The 18267-nt window shown below is 36.9% G+C and overlaps 1 protein-coding gene and 1 non-coding gene across 2 annotated transcripts; both read right to left on the reverse strand.

Moving 5' to 3' along the window:
- Positions 1-589: 589 nt before the first annotated feature.
- LOC144570809 (small nucleolar RNA snoR104) lies at positions 590-712 on the reverse strand. Its single transcript, XR_013517033.1, has one exon. It is a non-coding gene; the product is annotated as a small nucleolar RNA snoR104 (small nucleolar RNA).
- A 948-nt stretch (positions 713-1660) lies between these two features.
- On the reverse strand, positions 1661-3291 carry EMB2768 (Tyrosyl-tRNA synthetase, class Ib, bacterial/mitochondrial). The gene has a single exon (XM_078319841.1). The coding sequence runs from the start codon at positions 3276-3278 to the stop codon at positions 1815-1817; it is 1464 nt and encodes a 487-aa protein (XP_078175967.1). The 5' UTR covers positions 3279-3291; the 3' UTR covers positions 1661-1814.
- Between the last annotated feature and the right edge of the window lie 14976 nt (positions 3292-18267).

The raw sequence follows: 18267 nt of genomic DNA on the forward strand, positions 1-18267 counted from the left end.
ATATGAATTATGAAAAAAATTATGTTATTTTACCGTCTAATATCCGTATTTGAAAAATAAAAATGGATACGGATATGATTTTACCGCTATCCGATCTGTATCCGATCCGTTTGCACCCCTACATATCATGGTCCGCCTGCCCCAAGATTAAAAAACAAATGATTTTCGGGACTCTTATTCTGCTACTTTTCTGTAAATGGTGCAATGATCGTTATTGACCCAGTTTTGAATTTGCCCAATATAGTATATATGTAAGGACTAAGGATTGTCAATAGACTATAAGTGATATCAACTAAAAAATATCCATGCCCAACCAATATATATACATGTTCTAAAAAGTTCCTTCAACAATTTATGAAATGAAATGAAATTGCAGTGAGAAGAACCTTGGCCACAAATCAGGCAGGTTGGGTAAATTTTGTATTATATTTTTGACATGTTCACTAAATAGGAAACGAAAATGAATACAGGTCAGTACATGTCATGTTGACCCTTGACATCAGGTCCAGTAGTCTTGCCAGAATTGCAAGATGATCAAATTTCAGTTAAATTAGTTCAGTCAAGGTGTAAACAGACAAGACAGGTTGGGTTTGTTTTTGTCAACTGAGGCTTGTGGTACTCTCTATAATAACACAAGCAGGAAATGGACAAATTTTAATTTAGGAAGATTGTATCGGGATTGGCATATCAATTCAATTTTAGAACTGCCCCCTTCTTTTCTTCCATATCATCTAATCATTAGCCAATTTGATATATTCAATAAATGCATAAAAATTATAAAAAAGGACAAATCACCTATTTCATAGTGAACAATCTTTACTTCTCAAGTTCTTAACCAAAAAAGTCCCTCTCAGATGTATGACTTCAGCCTAAAATATATATTGTAAAAGTAGCCAGGTAGAACTTATTACATGTAGCCACGTACCTTTGCACTACCCGGGAAGCTGGAAAAATCAACAAATTTATGTGGGAAGACCTGATGAGGTGGCATACTGACTTCCTCTGTACGTCCCCTTTCATTCTCTTCCATGTATGAGACCGATAAAAGCCGGTGATTGTAAATAATTTGATGTTCACCAAGCAAAGAAAAACATTCAGAAGCCGAGTGCCAAAGAAAAATGAGCAACTTAGATAATATACACAGCATGAGTCCAAGAAGAAAGATACGCACAGAGCACCCATGTTCAAATTTCACTACTCTTTTTTCAGTTTAAGTTTCGAGCAGAGGAAATATGAGTTTAAGCTCGCTCAAATCTCATATCAGTTTCACACGATAAATGTGAACCGTTGATCTTGATCTACTTGAGAGTTTATGTTCCAATTTATTAAGTTTTTTAGTTCCTTATGTAGTAAGATCAAGAGGTAATGATCCATGTAAAATAAACAAACCGGTTCATTTCTCGGCAGTTTAATCTTATAAAAAGCAAACTCGACAAATAAAATTCAGAACATAAACTGTTGGCTTATGAAGTAGACTAAAATCCATAGTTTAAGTTTGTCAATTGAAACAGATCCAATGAGTTTTGAATTTAGACTCATAAACCCCTTTGGTGAACTTATGCTCATACTAGCTTTACCAGGTCATACCCTCCATGAAGAATACTGCAGTGTTTTTTTTTTACTATTAGCAAAATCAGCCACAAAAACTGTAAAGTACATGGAATATAGACAACCAAATTAGTCAAGAAAAGTGACAACTACATAAAACCAATAATCCCGCAAAAAATTAACAGTATAATTGTAAATTGCATGAAATAATTTTGCTGTAGAAATATTTCATTGAATAAATAACAACAAATTTACCAGAAGTCAAATCACTCTATCCTTATTACCATTTTATTCTTCTTTCCTGCTGACAGAAGCAACACCTTCCCATCTATTATATCACTTTCCACGATAGTTTTTTCCTCAATATCAACTCGGGCATTATTCAAATACAACCCACCTTGTTTCAATAATCGCTTAACTGCACTCTTACTAGCCATCAAACCAGTCGAAACCGCGAGATCAATCAAAGTACAATTGAGAACCTTGTCATAAGCCAGAGTGCAAGAGGGCACGTCTTTAGCTATTCCCTCAATAGTTTTTGCATCTAATTCTGCTTGTGCCCCCGGTCTTAATGCCTCAGTTGCATTTAATGCTTCCTTCAACCCCTCCTCTCCATGAACAAACCGTGTCACCTCTTCAGCTAGTCTTTTTTGTACAGTATTGGGTATATAACCTGGCTTCTTCATATCTTCATCTAATGAATCAATCTCTTCTATACTTAGAAATGTTAGTATCTTTAGAAACCTTATTACATCAACATCTGGTACCGAGAAGAAATACTGATAGAATTTGTAAGGAGACATCATAGTAGGGTTAAGCCATATGGCACCGCCTTCTGATTTCCCAAATTTGGTACCGTCACTTTTAAGCAACAGAGGAAAAGTTAAGCCATAAGCCCCTTCCATTTGTAAAATTTTGCGAATGAGGTCAGTACCAGCTGTTATATTTCCCCATTGGTCGCTTCCACCAATTTGTACATTGACACCCATGTTTTGGAAGAGGTACAAAAAATCATACCCTTGTAAAAGCTGGTAGGTGAATTCAGTGTAGCTCATACCATCTTCTGAATTCAATCGCTTCTTGACACTCTCTTTAGCCATCATGGTACCCACTCGAGCAAATTTGCCAACATCTCTTAAGAAATCTAACAATGTTATATTCTTCCACCAATCATAGTTATCTAAAATTAAGAGGGAATCTCTGTTGAAACTTGGTTCCAGATTTTCCATCTGGTTTCTGCTCAAAATAGTCTTGATTGAAGTTTTGATGGATGCAGAGTTGTGGTGGAGTGTGTGGGCATCCAATTCAGGTCGCTCAGCGGTTTTCCCTGAGGGGTCACCGATGCGACCAGTGGCTCCTCCAACTAGTGCGATTGGGACGTGGCCGCATCTCTTGAACCAAGAGAGAACGATGAGGCCGATGAGGTTACCGAGGTGCAAGCTCTGAGCTGTGGGGTCGAAGCCACAGTAGGCCTTAATATTGGTGCATGAGATGAGATTGTCGCTGGTGATGGAGTCGATGAGACCTCTCTGTTGGAGGATTTGGACCACATGCTGCTGCTGCTGCTGCTTACTGTTGAGCTTACTGTTGGAGGATTCGAGCGATGTTGAGGAAGCGCGGGACAGGAAGAAGGTTGATCTAGAAGAAGAGGTGGAGGTGGAGGTGGAGGTTCTAGAAGAGGAGAAGAAAAGGGAGCGAGAAGCCGCCAGGGCCATGGCCACAGCCGCCATTTGTGGTTTTGTTTTGGGGTCGATTCGAGGATTTGTGCGCAGGTTACATTTATATACTTATCGGCCTTATCGGGTAAGGAAATATATCAACAGACCTCTTCTCAAATTACTACTTAAATTTTCATAAATTTAGCCACTTAAATTAATGGATATTTTTTTTTAAAGCTCACTAAATTTTGTCTTTAGTCATAAATTAGTCACTTAAATTTTGATTTATCAATTTATAATCACTTAATTTTTCATTTGTTTCAATTAAATGATTCTGTAACTTTTTTATTCAAAAAATTAATAGATTATATCTTTTTCGTTAGTATTTTTGAAACCCCACCCATTCAACCCTTCTTAAGACGTGATTGGCGATCATAAAATTGTGTGGAATTAGATTCCAAGCAATAAATATTGCGAGGACAGTTAAAAAACGATTTTTTTATTTATATTCAAAAAATAAATAAAACTTCAACAAATAACCAAACTTGTGATCAATTTTGAAATCTATGCAAATCGGAAAAAAAAAATTCCGTTTTCTAATCAAGAAACTCAAATTCTTTTTTGCCGGTTTTAGGCCTTAGTCTGGAAAAAAAATTCTGGTTTCTAATCAAGAAACCGGAATAATTTTTTCTTATTTTATTTCGAAATAAATTTTTTCGGTATTTTGATTAGAAACAGGAAATTTTTTTCCTGACTCGTACTGATTTTGTTTATAAAAACTACGGATCTTAGTGTCGCTTTCACTCAATCCGACAGACATTCAATTTTATTATTTTATTTAATTTTAAATTATTTAAATTTGTAATTATTTATATGTTGTTATTTATTAAATTGTACCAATCAAAACTAAAAATAGATTAATTACATATATTGTTTAGACTAAAAATAGTTTATAAAACTAGAATGATTTATAAATTTTCAAAATGGATCCGATTAATTTAGAAAAAATTTAAATCATTTAGAAAATTCAAAAATAGTTTAGAATAATTTAGGAAATGCTTTAGATATTGTCTGATTAATTTAGAAAATTTCAAAATAGTTTAGAATATTGTCCTATTAATTAATTTTTTTTTGAAATGGTGTAGAATAATTTAGAAATTTTCAAAATGGTCTACAATTATTTAGAAAATTCTAAAATGATTTAGAATTGTTTTAGGAACCTCTTTCCTTTTCGGATCCCTTACGGAGCTCTGACTGTCTGATTGATCGACTCTTCAATTAAGGTTTTTTTATTTTTTATTTTAATTTTAATTTATAATATAATTAATTAGTTCATTTTAGTCCAATTTTAGAATTGTCCAAATAATTTAGAATTTTTTAGAACATTCTAAAATGATTTAGAATAATTTATAAATTTCCAAAATAATTTAGAATATCTGCCTATTAATTTATAAAATTCCAAAATGGTGTAGAATAATTTAGGAATATCCAAAATGATCTAGAATAATTTAGAAAATTCTAAAATGATATAGAGTAATTTTCAGAGGTCCGGACAATTTTTAATTACTTATATGTTGTTATTTTTTAAATTGCCAGACCAATCAAAACTAAAAATGACAACCATTTGTGTGAAAACTTTTGTTGGAGGGGAAATCCAATACAATGATGACGGGGTCTTTTACAGTACCCGAGCTAAATACTCATTACCGCTAACTGTGAACCATAGCTTTGATTATCTTTGGAATGAGATTTATAAATTGGTTGGATATAATGTTAGTCAAGCAAATCTGGAAATCCAAGCCAGGTTTAATATGTCTACCGATGGCCAATGTGACTATCAATTAGTACCAATTGTTATACTAAATGCACCGTTAATCACTCAAAAAATTGAAAATAAATACAATTGAAAGTAAAATAGATGAGTTTAGAGAAATTTGACACGCGGGATGTTAACGGAGTTCGGCAAAACAAAGGCCTACGTCTCCGGGGCTTCGCAACCTCTTCTAGGTGCGCCTTTCTATTACCCAATATGAAACGATTACAACTTGTGAACTGTTGAGCCCTTACAATCCAAGCGGGAAGTTAACCGGCCAACTAGAGATGAGAACAAGGTCTCAAAGTTTAAGCTACTCAAGAGAAACACTCAAAAGATCACTCTAACCTAATCTAACTCAAGATTAGTGAAGTGGGTTTGAGGTTGTTTGAGGGATTTTGAAGTTTTAAGCTCTCAAAAAATTGCATTTTAGAAGTTTAGGGTTGGCTAAGATGCTTTGGGAAGAAAGCCCTATTTATAGAGACTGCTAAAAAATGAGCTGTTTGACTTAAAACGTTACCATCTTTTTATAAAACGTTACCAACGTTTTATAAAACATTACAAACTTTTTATAAAACGTTACAACATTTTAGTTTAAAATGCGATTTAGGGTTTCAATTTTCTGACAGCTCAGTAAAATGTTACAACGATTGTAAAACGTTACGCAGCGTTTTGTACTATAAAATCTTGATCAAAATAGAAATTTCTGAAGCTCGAATTTAATTAAAATGTTACAACTTTTGTCAAACGTTATGTTCGCTTCTCAGAGTGTGCTTACAAAGTTTCAGGTACAACAAGTTGTACCAGTTTAAACCTTGAATTTACTCTCGTCTAAGGTTGCAAGTGCACAACCCTATCCGTGTAGTATATTAAGGTATCGATCCTCAGGGACGGTTTAATTCGATTCTAAATTTCTACAAATCCGAGTTAAGTACTAGAAGTGTGAAGGGTTTGGTTTGAATTCGTTTCAATTTCCTAATTTCGGGTGTCAATTCAATTAACAGTAAATGAAAGCAATTAAAAGTTTTGGTTTTGAACAATGATAAAAGGCGTTCCTAGGGTTTCAGGTTTCATCCCAAACTTTGCCTTCTCTGGACCTATCATGCGACTCGCATCATCTCTGATGCGACCCGTATGATGCGACTCGCATCATCTCTGATGCGGGTCGCATGGCCCTCGAGCAGAGCTGACATGTGTTCGTATCTAAGTTGATTTCTTGTGCGAGGCTTCAACCTGTGGCTCTCGCCTACTGGTATCTAACCTAAATTGATTGTCTGGTTAACTAGAAGTATCTACAACCTTTCGATAATAGAAATTTCACCTCTCGGCTACTATTGATCTTAGATCTACCTCAAATGCTCAATCACAATTACAAGATACATCAAGGCCAAATTACTAGAAGAGATGCTATAGACATCTAACAGTAGACAATCAAGAATCAATCAAGAAATCACAATCAAGCAAACAATGAATACTCAAACAACAATCACACAAGTTCAAACTTAGATCGAATCATCATGCAACTCAAAGACAAGGTTTAGAGACTACATCCTAACCCTAAGAACTAGAGATCTACTCAAGCATAGCAAAAGAAAGCATAAAAGAGAGATAGAATAGGCAGATCATAATGAAGCTCGAAGATCCAAGGTGGATTGGAGATGATCTTGAAATCTTCCCTTCTTCTCCTCTTCTTCAATCAAGCTCCAACCTCCTTCTTCTCTCTTGATCTCTGCTCTCTAAGTGTACTCGAATCTAAAGGGGGAAAAAGCTCCCCGAATTCTGGCATAGGACCTCCTTATATAGGCAACAGAGTTGACTTTGGGCTTGTCAGATTTAATTTGAACTGGGCGGCAACAGTTGATGCGACTCGCATCAGGTAGATGCGACTCGCATCAGATGGTCTTCAAGAGAGAGCAGTGAGGGTCGCATCGCAGGTCGCTTTGGGCTTGGATGCGACTCGCACCAGATGAATGCGACTCGCATCAGAGCTTCCTGAAGTCTGCCAATTGCCTGATTTTGCCCAATTTCGCCTGATTCCTGCAAAGTAAGAACCAAAACTTAGCAGTACCACATTCTATGGATGTTCAATGTAAAAGGCACCCTTTGTTGGTTCAAAACATAGATTTTTGTATGGAAACAAGTCGAAATGATAGGTCTAATAATGTGATAACAAATTCCCCCAAGCTTAACCTTTGCTTGTCCTCAAGCAGAGATCTGTTCTTTGTTACCGGGCTGGACTCTAAATGCAAGTTAAGTTCCTAAATGTGAAAATTTACATGAGTTGCTTAAATCAAGAACCTCGAGAATCTTTATGGTATGATTTGGACTTTCCTTGATCAATTTTGATTCACCCCACAAATTGACTAATCAAACTTCAAGTTCTAGAATGTTTTAATACTTGCAAAGCTGAATACTCGAATTGATCAATCTATCATTCTTTTACTAAAATCAAGCTCTCATTTGTGGAGATTTTCCCTTTTTCTCCCCCAAGCTTGGAACAAGCTTAGGTTAGCAAGTCGCGGACTTCGTGTGTTGATATATGCAAGAGTTATTTTTCTTTTCTAAATTTGGGAGACGAGCTCAAAGGCGCCCAATATGACTTATTGCCAGTACTCTTATTTTCTCCATCCTTTTTTTTATTTTTTATTTTTTATTTGGGAGACGAGCTCAAAGGCGCCCAATAGGACTTATTGCCAGTACTCTTATTTTCTCCATCTTTTTATTTTTTTATTCTTTTGCTTTTGCACATATACCATGAATACATCCATTGGTATTCATTCATACCAATGAATATCCAAATTTTTCTTTATTTAAAATCCCCATTTCCCTATTTAAAAAGCACAGTTCAGTTTCAAAAATTGATTTTTGATACAATTCAAGTTTTCATCCTTTCAAGTTCTCAAAACATCCCTTCCTAATCAGTTCTTTGATCAATTATGAGGTTAGTTCTAATTTTTCAAAGTTATCCAAATCACAACCAAAATTGTTCAAACAAGTCCTTAACCCAAGCAATCACACAAATTTATCACCTAAAAATGCAAATTTTGGAAAAATAAACATGACCTAAATGCAGATACAGTTTTCTTCTATTCACCCCCCCAAGCTTGAATGAAGCATTGTCCTCAATGCTTGAATTCACACAAGAAAAGGTAAATAGAAGAAAATATGGAAACTAACCAGACATGGAGTGGGGGGTGAGGCAGGGGCGTCTCACTGATTGGTGGGAGGTGGATCGGGTGGTTTTTGGTGGAGCGCCTTGTCGAATGTGTCGGAGGGATACACCATTCTTTCCTCATAAGGGTCGGGTGGTTTTTTCTTTCTAACACACCAAGGAACATAATGCATCGACCAGGTTGGTTGTGCATGGCCCGTATGATGGTCTGCATGGTCCGTGTGTCTGTGATCATCCGCTGGTAAGGTCTTGTGCATGCATGTGGCTAGGTTCGTGCCCATCAGCTTCTCGATAAAGTTCGCGATCACATTTTGCTGAGTTTGGAAATCCTCAAAGTGTCCAGTAGTGCAATACGGTGGCAAATCTGAGTGGAGCGTCGTGTTCTCAAACATTTGCAAAAGAAAAATCCACCCCATATCTTTCAAATCTTTGATCGACCACCCGATCGCGCTTATGTGAGCTTTCAATTTCCCCAAGAGTGTGGCAATCCGATCAGGGTTGAGATCTGCATTTAAGATCACAGGACAACTTTTATCTGGATCTAGGAACTCATACCTGAAATTTACTGGAAGAGGCTTGAGTTCAGGAGTGAGTTTCTCTGTCTGGTCCTTGACGCGGGTCGCATCATGGTCTAAGCGGGTCGCATCGGGTGGACTCGACTCGCATTCTGACCTTGCATCTGCTCCATCCGACTCGCTTCGACCAGCTTCAAGGCCTTCAGACCATGGCATGCGACTCGCATGAGGTTGATGCGGGTCGCATCCAAGTTCTCCCAGGTCAGCTGCTTTCACATCTGCTCCATACACTGATTCCAACTCGCTTGTTTTAACCTGCAACTCAGATAGATAATCAGGGTAATTTTTAATTGAGCTCCCGTATCCCTCGCGAAGTTGTCCCTTAGCCAATTGATCCTCCATGTTGATTGTGCAGCATGCTTCTAGTTCACCTAATCGTCGGGGAAAGGGTATCGGTGGTCTGTAAGGTGCAAGTTTCTCAACCCCTTTCCCTTTCTCTTTGTCAGACTCTTTTGATGCGGGTCGCGTGGTACCATTGCGGGTCGCGTCCACAGGTTCTTCAGGTGGTGTTGCTGGTCGCATTGGCTCGATGCGACCAGGATTCACAGGTTCGTCCGAGGTTGGTGCGGGTCGCATGGTGGTGGTGCGGGTCGCATCAGTTGGGATCTGATCAGTTGGGAAAGCTGGTTCATCGTACTGGGTCCCACTCCTCAGTGTGATCGCCTTAGCTTCTCCTCTGGGGTTTGGTTCTGGCTGCGCGGGCAGCTTTCCAAGTTGTGGTTGGCTCGAGGTGACGATGTGACTCAGTTGCTCCAACAATTTGCTTTGGGCGGCCATTTGAGTTGCCATCGATTGCATTTGCTCCCACATCATTTGGTTCATCTTCCTTTGCTCATGTGTGAAGTTGCTCACAACGGGATCAATGTACGGCTCGGGTGGATCGGATTGGAATGAGCAGTTGTTTGAGTTGTCGAATGGTGCATTGTTGTAGAAGTTGACCTGTTCGGGTTCCTCATCCCATTCCGCCAGTGGGCAATACTCGTAAGAGTGCCTCCTATCCCCACATATGACACATGGCTGTGGTTGATGGTTACCGACTGTCTTCATGCTCATTTTGATTAAAGCCTCCTCCAGCTCGGCAGCTCTAGCAGATAGAGCTGCGATCTGATCAACCCTGTATCGACCGCCTCCTCCTCCTCGAGAATTGTCGTGGCCGGACCACTGTTGGTATGTTGCCATAGCGTCTTGAACTTCTCTGTCTCTTCCACGCGAGTCGCGTCGGTCGTGATGCGGGGCGCGTCGAGAGGTGGTTGTGCAGGAAGAGCTGTGTTCCTGTGGTAAGAGAAAAATAAAAGAAAAAGATACAAATTAAAATCTAGATTAACTTGGATAAGCAAAAATCTAGAAAAGAATTGATAGCCGTCCCCGGCAACGGCGCCAAAAACTTGTTCGCTTCTCAGAGTGTGCTTACAAAGTTTCAGGTACAACAAGTTGTACCAGTTTAAACCTTGAATTTACTCTCGTCTAAGGTTGCAAGTGCACAACCCTATCCGTGTAGTATATTAAGATATCGATCCTCAGGGACGGTTTAATTCGATTCTAAATTTCTACAAATCCGAGTTAAGTACTAGAAGTGTGAAGGGTTTGGTTTGAATTCGTTTCAATTTCCTAATTTCGGGTGTCAATTCAATTAACAGTAAATGAAAGCAATTAAAAGTTTTGGTTTTGAACAATGATAAAAGACGTTCCTAGGGTTTCAGGTTTCATCCCAAACTTTGCCTTCTCTGGACCTATCATGCGACTCGCATCATCTCTGATGCGACCCGTATGATGCGACTCGCATCATCTCTGATGCGGGTCGCATGGCCCTCGAGCAGAGCTGACATGTGTTCGTATCTAAGTTGATTTCTTGTGCGAGGCTTCAACCTGTGGCTCTCGCCTACTGGTATCTAACCTAAATTGATTGTCTGGTTAACTAGAAGTATCTACAACCTTTCGATAATAGAAATTTCACCTCTCGGCTACTATTGATCTTAGATCTACCTCAAATGCTCAATCACAATTACAAGATACATCAAGGCCAAATTACTAGAAGAGATGCTATAGACATCTAACAGTAGACAATCAAGAATCAATCAAGAAATCACAATCAAGCAAACAATGAATACTCAAACAACAATCACACAAGTTCAAACTTAGATCGAATCATCATGCAACTCAAAGACAAGGTTTAGAGACTACATCCTAACCCTAAGAACTAGAGATCTACTCAAGCATAGCAAAAGAAAGCATAAAAGAGAGATAGAATAGGCAGATCATAATGAAGCTCGAAGATCCAAGGTGGATTGGAGATGATCTTGAAATCTTCCCTTCTTCTCCTCTTCTTCAATCAAGCTCCAACCTCCTTCTTCTCTCTTGATCTCTGCTCTCTAAGTGTACTCGAATCTAAAGGGGGAAAAAGCTCCCCGAATTCTGGCATAGGACCTCCTTATATAGGCAACAGAGTTGACTTTGGGCTTGTCAGATTTAATTTGAACTGGGCGGCAACAGTTGATGCGACTCGCATCAGGTAGATGCGACTCGCATCAGATGGTCTTCAAGAGAGAGCAGTGAGGGTCGCATCGCAGGTCGCTTTGGGCTTGGATGCGACTCGCACCAGATGAATGCGACTCGCATCAGAGCTTCCTGAAGTCTGCCAATTGCCTGATTTTGCCCAATTTCGCCTGATTCCTGCAAAGTAAGAACCAAAACTTAGCAGTACCACATTCTATGGATGTTCAATGTAAAAGGCACCCTTTGTTGGTTCAAAACATAGATTTTCGTATGGAAACAAGTCGAAATGATAGGTCTAATAATGTGATAACACGTTACAACGCTGATTTTAATTAAATCGTTGTAACGATAGGAAAAGGTTACCAACGTTTGTAATTCAATTTTGAATTTGATTCAGCTGTACTTCAGCATTTTTGACATTCTCAAATGTTATAACGTTTTATAAACGTTACAGCGTTTTCAATTGCTTCTGAGTTTGATCAAGCTGTTACTTCAACGTTTCTGACATACTGAAAATGTTACCAATGTTTGTTCACTGTTTAAATAGCATCAAACTTACTGTACCAAGTTTATAATTTTACAATTTGCATTTTTGATAAGTATCTTCATGATTTCTTCATTTCAAGTATTCCATATTGCCATTCCATTTGACTTGAACCTGCACATCTTTCAAAAATAGAAGAAATCATAAAATTTAATAATTGTATATTTTTACAAAGGAAAAATTTCTGGTATACCCATCTAAGCTTTCAAAACAGCCAATATCCTCATGAATACATCATAATATCCAATATCCCCATATAAATTTAACTTTCTTTCTTCTATCCCCTATCATTTATTTTATTTTTATTTAATTATTTTATAAAATTGTATTCACCAATATACCCTTCTATTAAAATGAAAGTGTTCATTAAATTGGGAATTTTTTTTTGATAGTAATTAGCAGAAAAGAAGAGAGAGAAACAGAAAGAGTACACTATTTTTTATATGCATAGTATGATCGGTATGAACAGTACCGATCCTAACTTTTTTTTTTTTTTTTAACTTTGTTCTATTTTAAAATATTAATTCAAACTCTGTAAAAAAAAAAAAAAAGTTAGGATCGATATGAACAGTACCGATCCTAACTAAACAAAAAAAAAAGTTAGGATCGGTACTGTTCATACCGATCTTACTATGCATATAAAAAATAGTGTACTCTTTCTGTTTCTCTCTCTACTTTTCTACTGATTACTACCAAAAAAAAATTCCCCATTAAATTACTAATCAAGAAACACTTTCATCTTCCATCTTCCATCTTCCATGGTCCCTTCACCTTCTTACTTTAATGTCTCTCTTCTCCTCTTTCTCACAGGGCTCAATAAAATTGTACCTATCTAAAATCTTATACACCATAATTTTTATGAATTGCTTTTATTTGAGAAACTTGTTGCACTAATTAGGTGGTGCAGTACCTATTAGGTCTAGAATATGAGAATTTTCTGTAACACAACTACTGTGTAGGTCAAATAGAACTTTTGACAAAGAAAACTTCACACAAACACATAAAGACATGCCATCTTTTTACATCATTGTGCAATTTAGAAAAAGTGTTTGTAAATAAACACTTCTATTGTTCTACTTATTTTATCTTTGCACATAATGTTTTTCTTCTCTTTTAATGTGCAGCTTTTGTGAATTCGAGTAATTATTACTTAATCACTACATAACTCACTGGGTACTGCTACACATGACAACCAATGATGTCTTGATTGTTAATTTTGAATCTCATATAAATGAAGATGCCACTAATAGTAACCTACAATTCAATATTGTTGAACCATTTGTCACAGCGACTATATAGGAGAAAATGAACCGAATGGAGTAAATTAATTTACAATAAAAATTAGATTTGAGATGGAAGAAAATGAGACAGATGAACAGTAGTTTTGCTTTATGAAATTTCAACTTATGATGATTATATCATTTGTCTATTTTTTTCATTTATTGTTGCTTATTTTAATGTTATTTATTATTTATCTCTTTTTTTTTTGGTCATTTGAATTTTTTTTTAATTCTGGGTGAAATATCAATAAAAAGTTTTTTCATATTCTATTCAATTTTATAATATTCCCGTTGCAACATACGGGCATGATACTAGTATTCATACTAGATTTTTTTTTTAAATAGAATTACGTTAAAATAATTCAACCGAATAAGCCCTTCGCTAGGTGATTTTCGGAAACTAGCCTCCACCGATCCACAGGATCGGTGGAGCAAAAAAAAACCCTTCTACACCGGTCCTAGGGACCGGTGTAGCTCAATTTTCCTCTCAGCGCAATCAGCAGCCACAGAAGATCCGATTGAAGCCTACACCGATCCTACGGATCGGTGGAGCTTTGTTTTGTAAATGCTGCGCGCAAGCTCGCCCCCTTTCTCCTTTTCCCCACCCGTGCGAGCCCTTCTTCTCCAAACGGTGAGTTCATCTTCTTCCTTTTTTTTTTTTTTTTTTTAATTCTTTCAATATACTCAATCATTTTTCCATCTAATTGTTTCAAAATTTTCAGATCGTCGAAGAGAATTAGAAACTCTTCAGATCTACGATTTTGATAAGGTAAAAATTTCTCTTTTTTTAATTTATTTATTTTAGCCGAATTAAAATAAATAACTAATTTAATTTAGTTTGTTTAGTATTTTTAGATTGTTTTTGTGAAATGTAGTGTGAAATTAGTATTTGGTGTAATTTAGTGTTAATTTGGAGTATATTTAGTAATTTAGTGGTAATGTAGTATTAATTTAGAGTTTATTTGATTTTAATTTAGTGTAATTTAGTGGTAATGTAGTGTTAATTTATAGTTCATTTGATGTTAATTTAGTGTAATTTTAGTATTTATGTAGAATAAATTTGTGTAATTAAGTGTTCATGTAGTATAATGTAAATTTTTAGTAGTATGTATTATAATTTGTATAAAATTAGATAAATGTGTGATGACTCTCATGATGTTTAAAATTAGATAAAATTATAAATGTGTAAAATTAGTAATATTCATGAAGTTTAAAATTAGATAAAATTATAAATGTGTAAATTTAGTATATTCATGAAGTTTATTATTAAAATCAAAATTAGATGATATGTTGTTTACATAAATTTTGATTATTGTAGCCATATGCTTGAAAAAATGTTTGTTTATATAATTATGTGTGATGACTCTCATTAGTTGCAAAAATATTGTTTATCAAATTTTCTAACAGAGTCAATGGATAATGTGAATTATCCGGAGCTGTTGAAGTTAGCACCACAGAACCACAGAGCATGGAAAGTTCGTGATATGGTAATTTTGATTATATCTATTAATTATTTGTTGCAAATAAATATTATATGAAGTATTTGAAGGGTTTATAATGTTTTATTTCTTTTTGGTAGCCTTCTTTTTCATTGAACCAGATAAATTCACATCAGACTAGTGTTTCTTACAATAGTCGGATGGATGATGCTCTGAAGAGATTAGGGTTGTATCAAATTGCTCGCCTTAATGATTGCAAGATTGATCCGCATTTGATTAGTGCCCTGGTTGAGAGGTGGAGGCCGGAGACCAATACATTTCATCTACCTGTCGGTGAGATGACAGTGACGCTGGAAGATGTTGCATGTCTATGGGGCTTACCGATTAAGGGTAATTAACTAATTAAAGTTGTTTATCGGTTAATTTAAATCCCTATTTTTTTAAGGTGAATTGTTGATTGTATAATTCTTTTAATTTGCAGGTGATCCGATTACTGGCACCAGCGATACTGATTGGAACCCATACTTAGAGTATGATCTAGGGGCTGATCCGGCTCTTTTTTACGATAACCTCATTGAGACAATGCCATATAAATATAGGATTTATAATCCTAACACATCGCAAGAACGATTGTCCGTCTCTGCTTATGCGATTAGACTGAAATGGGTGCGGGCCAAATTTAGTGAACCCTTACAAGATTGGCACAGTGCTGAGAGAGTTGCACAGTACACCCGAGGTTTTTGTATGGATTTATTCGGGTCAGTTATGTTTCCGGATTCTAGTACGGATGGAGTCCCTGCAATGTACTTGCAATTCATCAATGATCTAGAGACTCCACGAGAATACAATTGGGGAGGTGCCGTACTCGCACATCTCTATCGAGAGTTGTCGCGTGCTTGCCTTGCAGGAGTAGACACTATATCGGGTCCGATGTTATTGTTACAGATTTGGTCATGGACTCGATTTACTATTGGTCGGCCTATTCCCCGAGATGAGCCACCTCCCTTCGGTGGTGCAGATGAGGATACGAGAAATGCTTTCGGTGTTAAGTGGACCACTCGACATTTGTGGAAACGCAACCCTCACTTAGGTATAAAGATTTATAATTCGAGATGAATTCGATAGATTTATAATTGTTTTTTAAAATTTATATTTTTTTTGACAGGTGGTACAGCCACATATAGAGATAGCTTCGACAGACTAGCTGATGAGACAGTTAACTGGCGACCATACGTTGATTACTATCATCAGTTACCTGGACATGTTCGAGGACAAAAGAGGTATTGGATGACCTGCGGTTACGTGATCCATTTCTGGATGGTAGAGTATCAGCATGCGGATAGGGTCATGCGCCAGTTTGGTAAGTACCAAGAGATCCCGCCTCCTCCTCCTTTACCATGGGATGAGATCAGTTATTTAAGAGATGCGTGGTATCATGATGGCAACTCAACAAGGGATGGTTGTTGGAAGATTACTCATAGTGAGTTCATTGAGAAGCCTGCAATACTAATTAGAGAGCGGAGACCATATGACATGGGGAGGCATCATATGTACATGCATTGGTTCAACGCGCGTGGTATGAGATCAGTGTATCTATCAGATAACAATCCGGAAGCTCTACGACGTCAGCCTCCCCCGCGGACAGGAGATGTTGCAACAATGGAGTACGTTCCTCATGGTCATAGGCATTCTCGTGTGGTTCGTACATTATTTATTTTTTCAATCAAATTAGATTTTTCAATAATAATGTGCAATATGTCACAGTTCGAAATGTGTTATGCAGATTTCTCGAGAGATACAATTCACTATGCAAGCAATAGATATGGTGAAGACACCGGGACAAATGGCATATGGCAAGCTGATGCTCGAGAATGTCCGTGCCATTATGGAGGATATTGATCAGATTCACATCTTCCAAGGCATACTCGACAGTGCTGGGATCCCTACGGACTTGGACATGATCAATTTGAATGATGATATCCCTGATCAGCATTACCATCGCCCTTCAACTTCAGAGCCTCCTCCGGCGTGGGAGAACTTCATGAGCGGCACACAGCATGGACAGATTTCTCAGTTCATGATCGATGAACTAGCGGGAGGCTTTAGTATGATGGGACCATCCACTTCAGGTTATGCTCCATCTACTTCAGGTTATGCTCCATCAACTTCAAATTATGCTCCTTCCACTGCAGATCCTGGAAATCTTACAGCAGATTATGTTCCATCCTACTGGGATCCACCTGTTGGAGACCGTACAAGGCAGCCTACTCACCCGTACACTCCCGGGACTGGTGCCCTTGGACCACCGCGTGTGCGCCGAAGAAGGAATTAACATGTTTTGACTGAGTAAGTATCTCTATTAAACATGATACATTTTAATTTTTGGATTGGATCCATAATTTATTGCATAATGCATGATACATTTTAAATTTTTTTTGCAGAGGTACCTGAAGAGTAATTAGATTGGATCTATTAATGTAAGGTTAATGTTAGATTGGCTTTAAATTTATGTTTAATTGACTATTGTAACTTTAATTAGACTGACTTTAATAATCCTTTAAATTATGCTTATTTGAATGTTTGTAGCATGACTAAATGTGTTGTTCAAATTATGCTTGTTTGTAGCTGCCAGCAGATTCTCCTGTACAAAAACTGATGGTTCACATAGCTCTGGACCGAATTTTATAAAACTGTTTTACATGCATATAGATCATGACTTAAGCGAAATTTTCATATAAAGAACACAAAATTTGGTGTAGCCAATTGGTGGGAATTAATCTTTAAAGTTCAGGTGTGCAGAAAAATGCTGCTGCCTCAATACCAGCAGATTCTCCGGTACAAAAACACATATTTCACATAGCTCTGGACCGAGTTTTATAAAACTGTTTTACATGCATATAGATCATGACTTAAGCGAAATTTTCATATAAAGAACACAAAATTTGGTGTAGCCAATTGGTGGGAATCAATCTTTAAAGTTCAGGTGTGCAGAAAAATGCTGCTGCCTCAATACCAGCAGATTCTCCGGTACAAAAACACATATTTCACATAAAAATGTGATACAATAAAAATGTCTAAATAAGATACATCCCTAATGATACAATACAATGTCAACACAATCAATTCTTAGAATACAATAAAAATGTCTAAATAAGAAACATTAATGAGTACAACTGTTACAAATGATTTAAAACACAACCAATTCTTACAAATTATGTTGTCAAGCATTACGCCTCTTCGCAGGGGCCTCCATCTTGTCCATAGCCATTTTAATTCGCTTGTGTTTTCTCCTATCCTTATTTACTTTATCCGGATCTGGCCTTATAACGGGGCCATTATACAATGGCCAATCCCGTTTATTTCCAAATCCATTGAAACGACCAGACCAAGTGTTTATATAATTTTGTAAGCTGTAATATGGGCTAACATAGTTGTTAGGATTTAGCCTCCTCACGAAACAAACTGCAAGAACATGGTTACATGGGATTCCTGTTAATTGAGGTCTCTGACACAAACATATAGGCATTCCTTCCGGAGGGAAGGTAACATTGTACTTCACTTCGCCCCGAACACCCTTCAATTAAAAAAAATTATTTACATCAAATGTATTACGTGAAAGTAAATAATTAGATTTTTCATATAAGAACTTACTGTCTCGAGAAGTCCATCTTTATCAATAACCTCATAGTTGTTATGGCCATAATACATCGGTCTTACATCATGTTTTCTTGCTTTCTCATTACGA

Source organism: Carex rostrata, chromosome 18 (assembly GCF_964058835.1).
Source record: "Carex rostrata chromosome 18, lpCarRost1.2, whole genome shotgun sequence".
NCBI lineage: Eukaryota > Viridiplantae > Streptophyta > Magnoliopsida > Poales > Cyperaceae > Carex > Carex rostrata.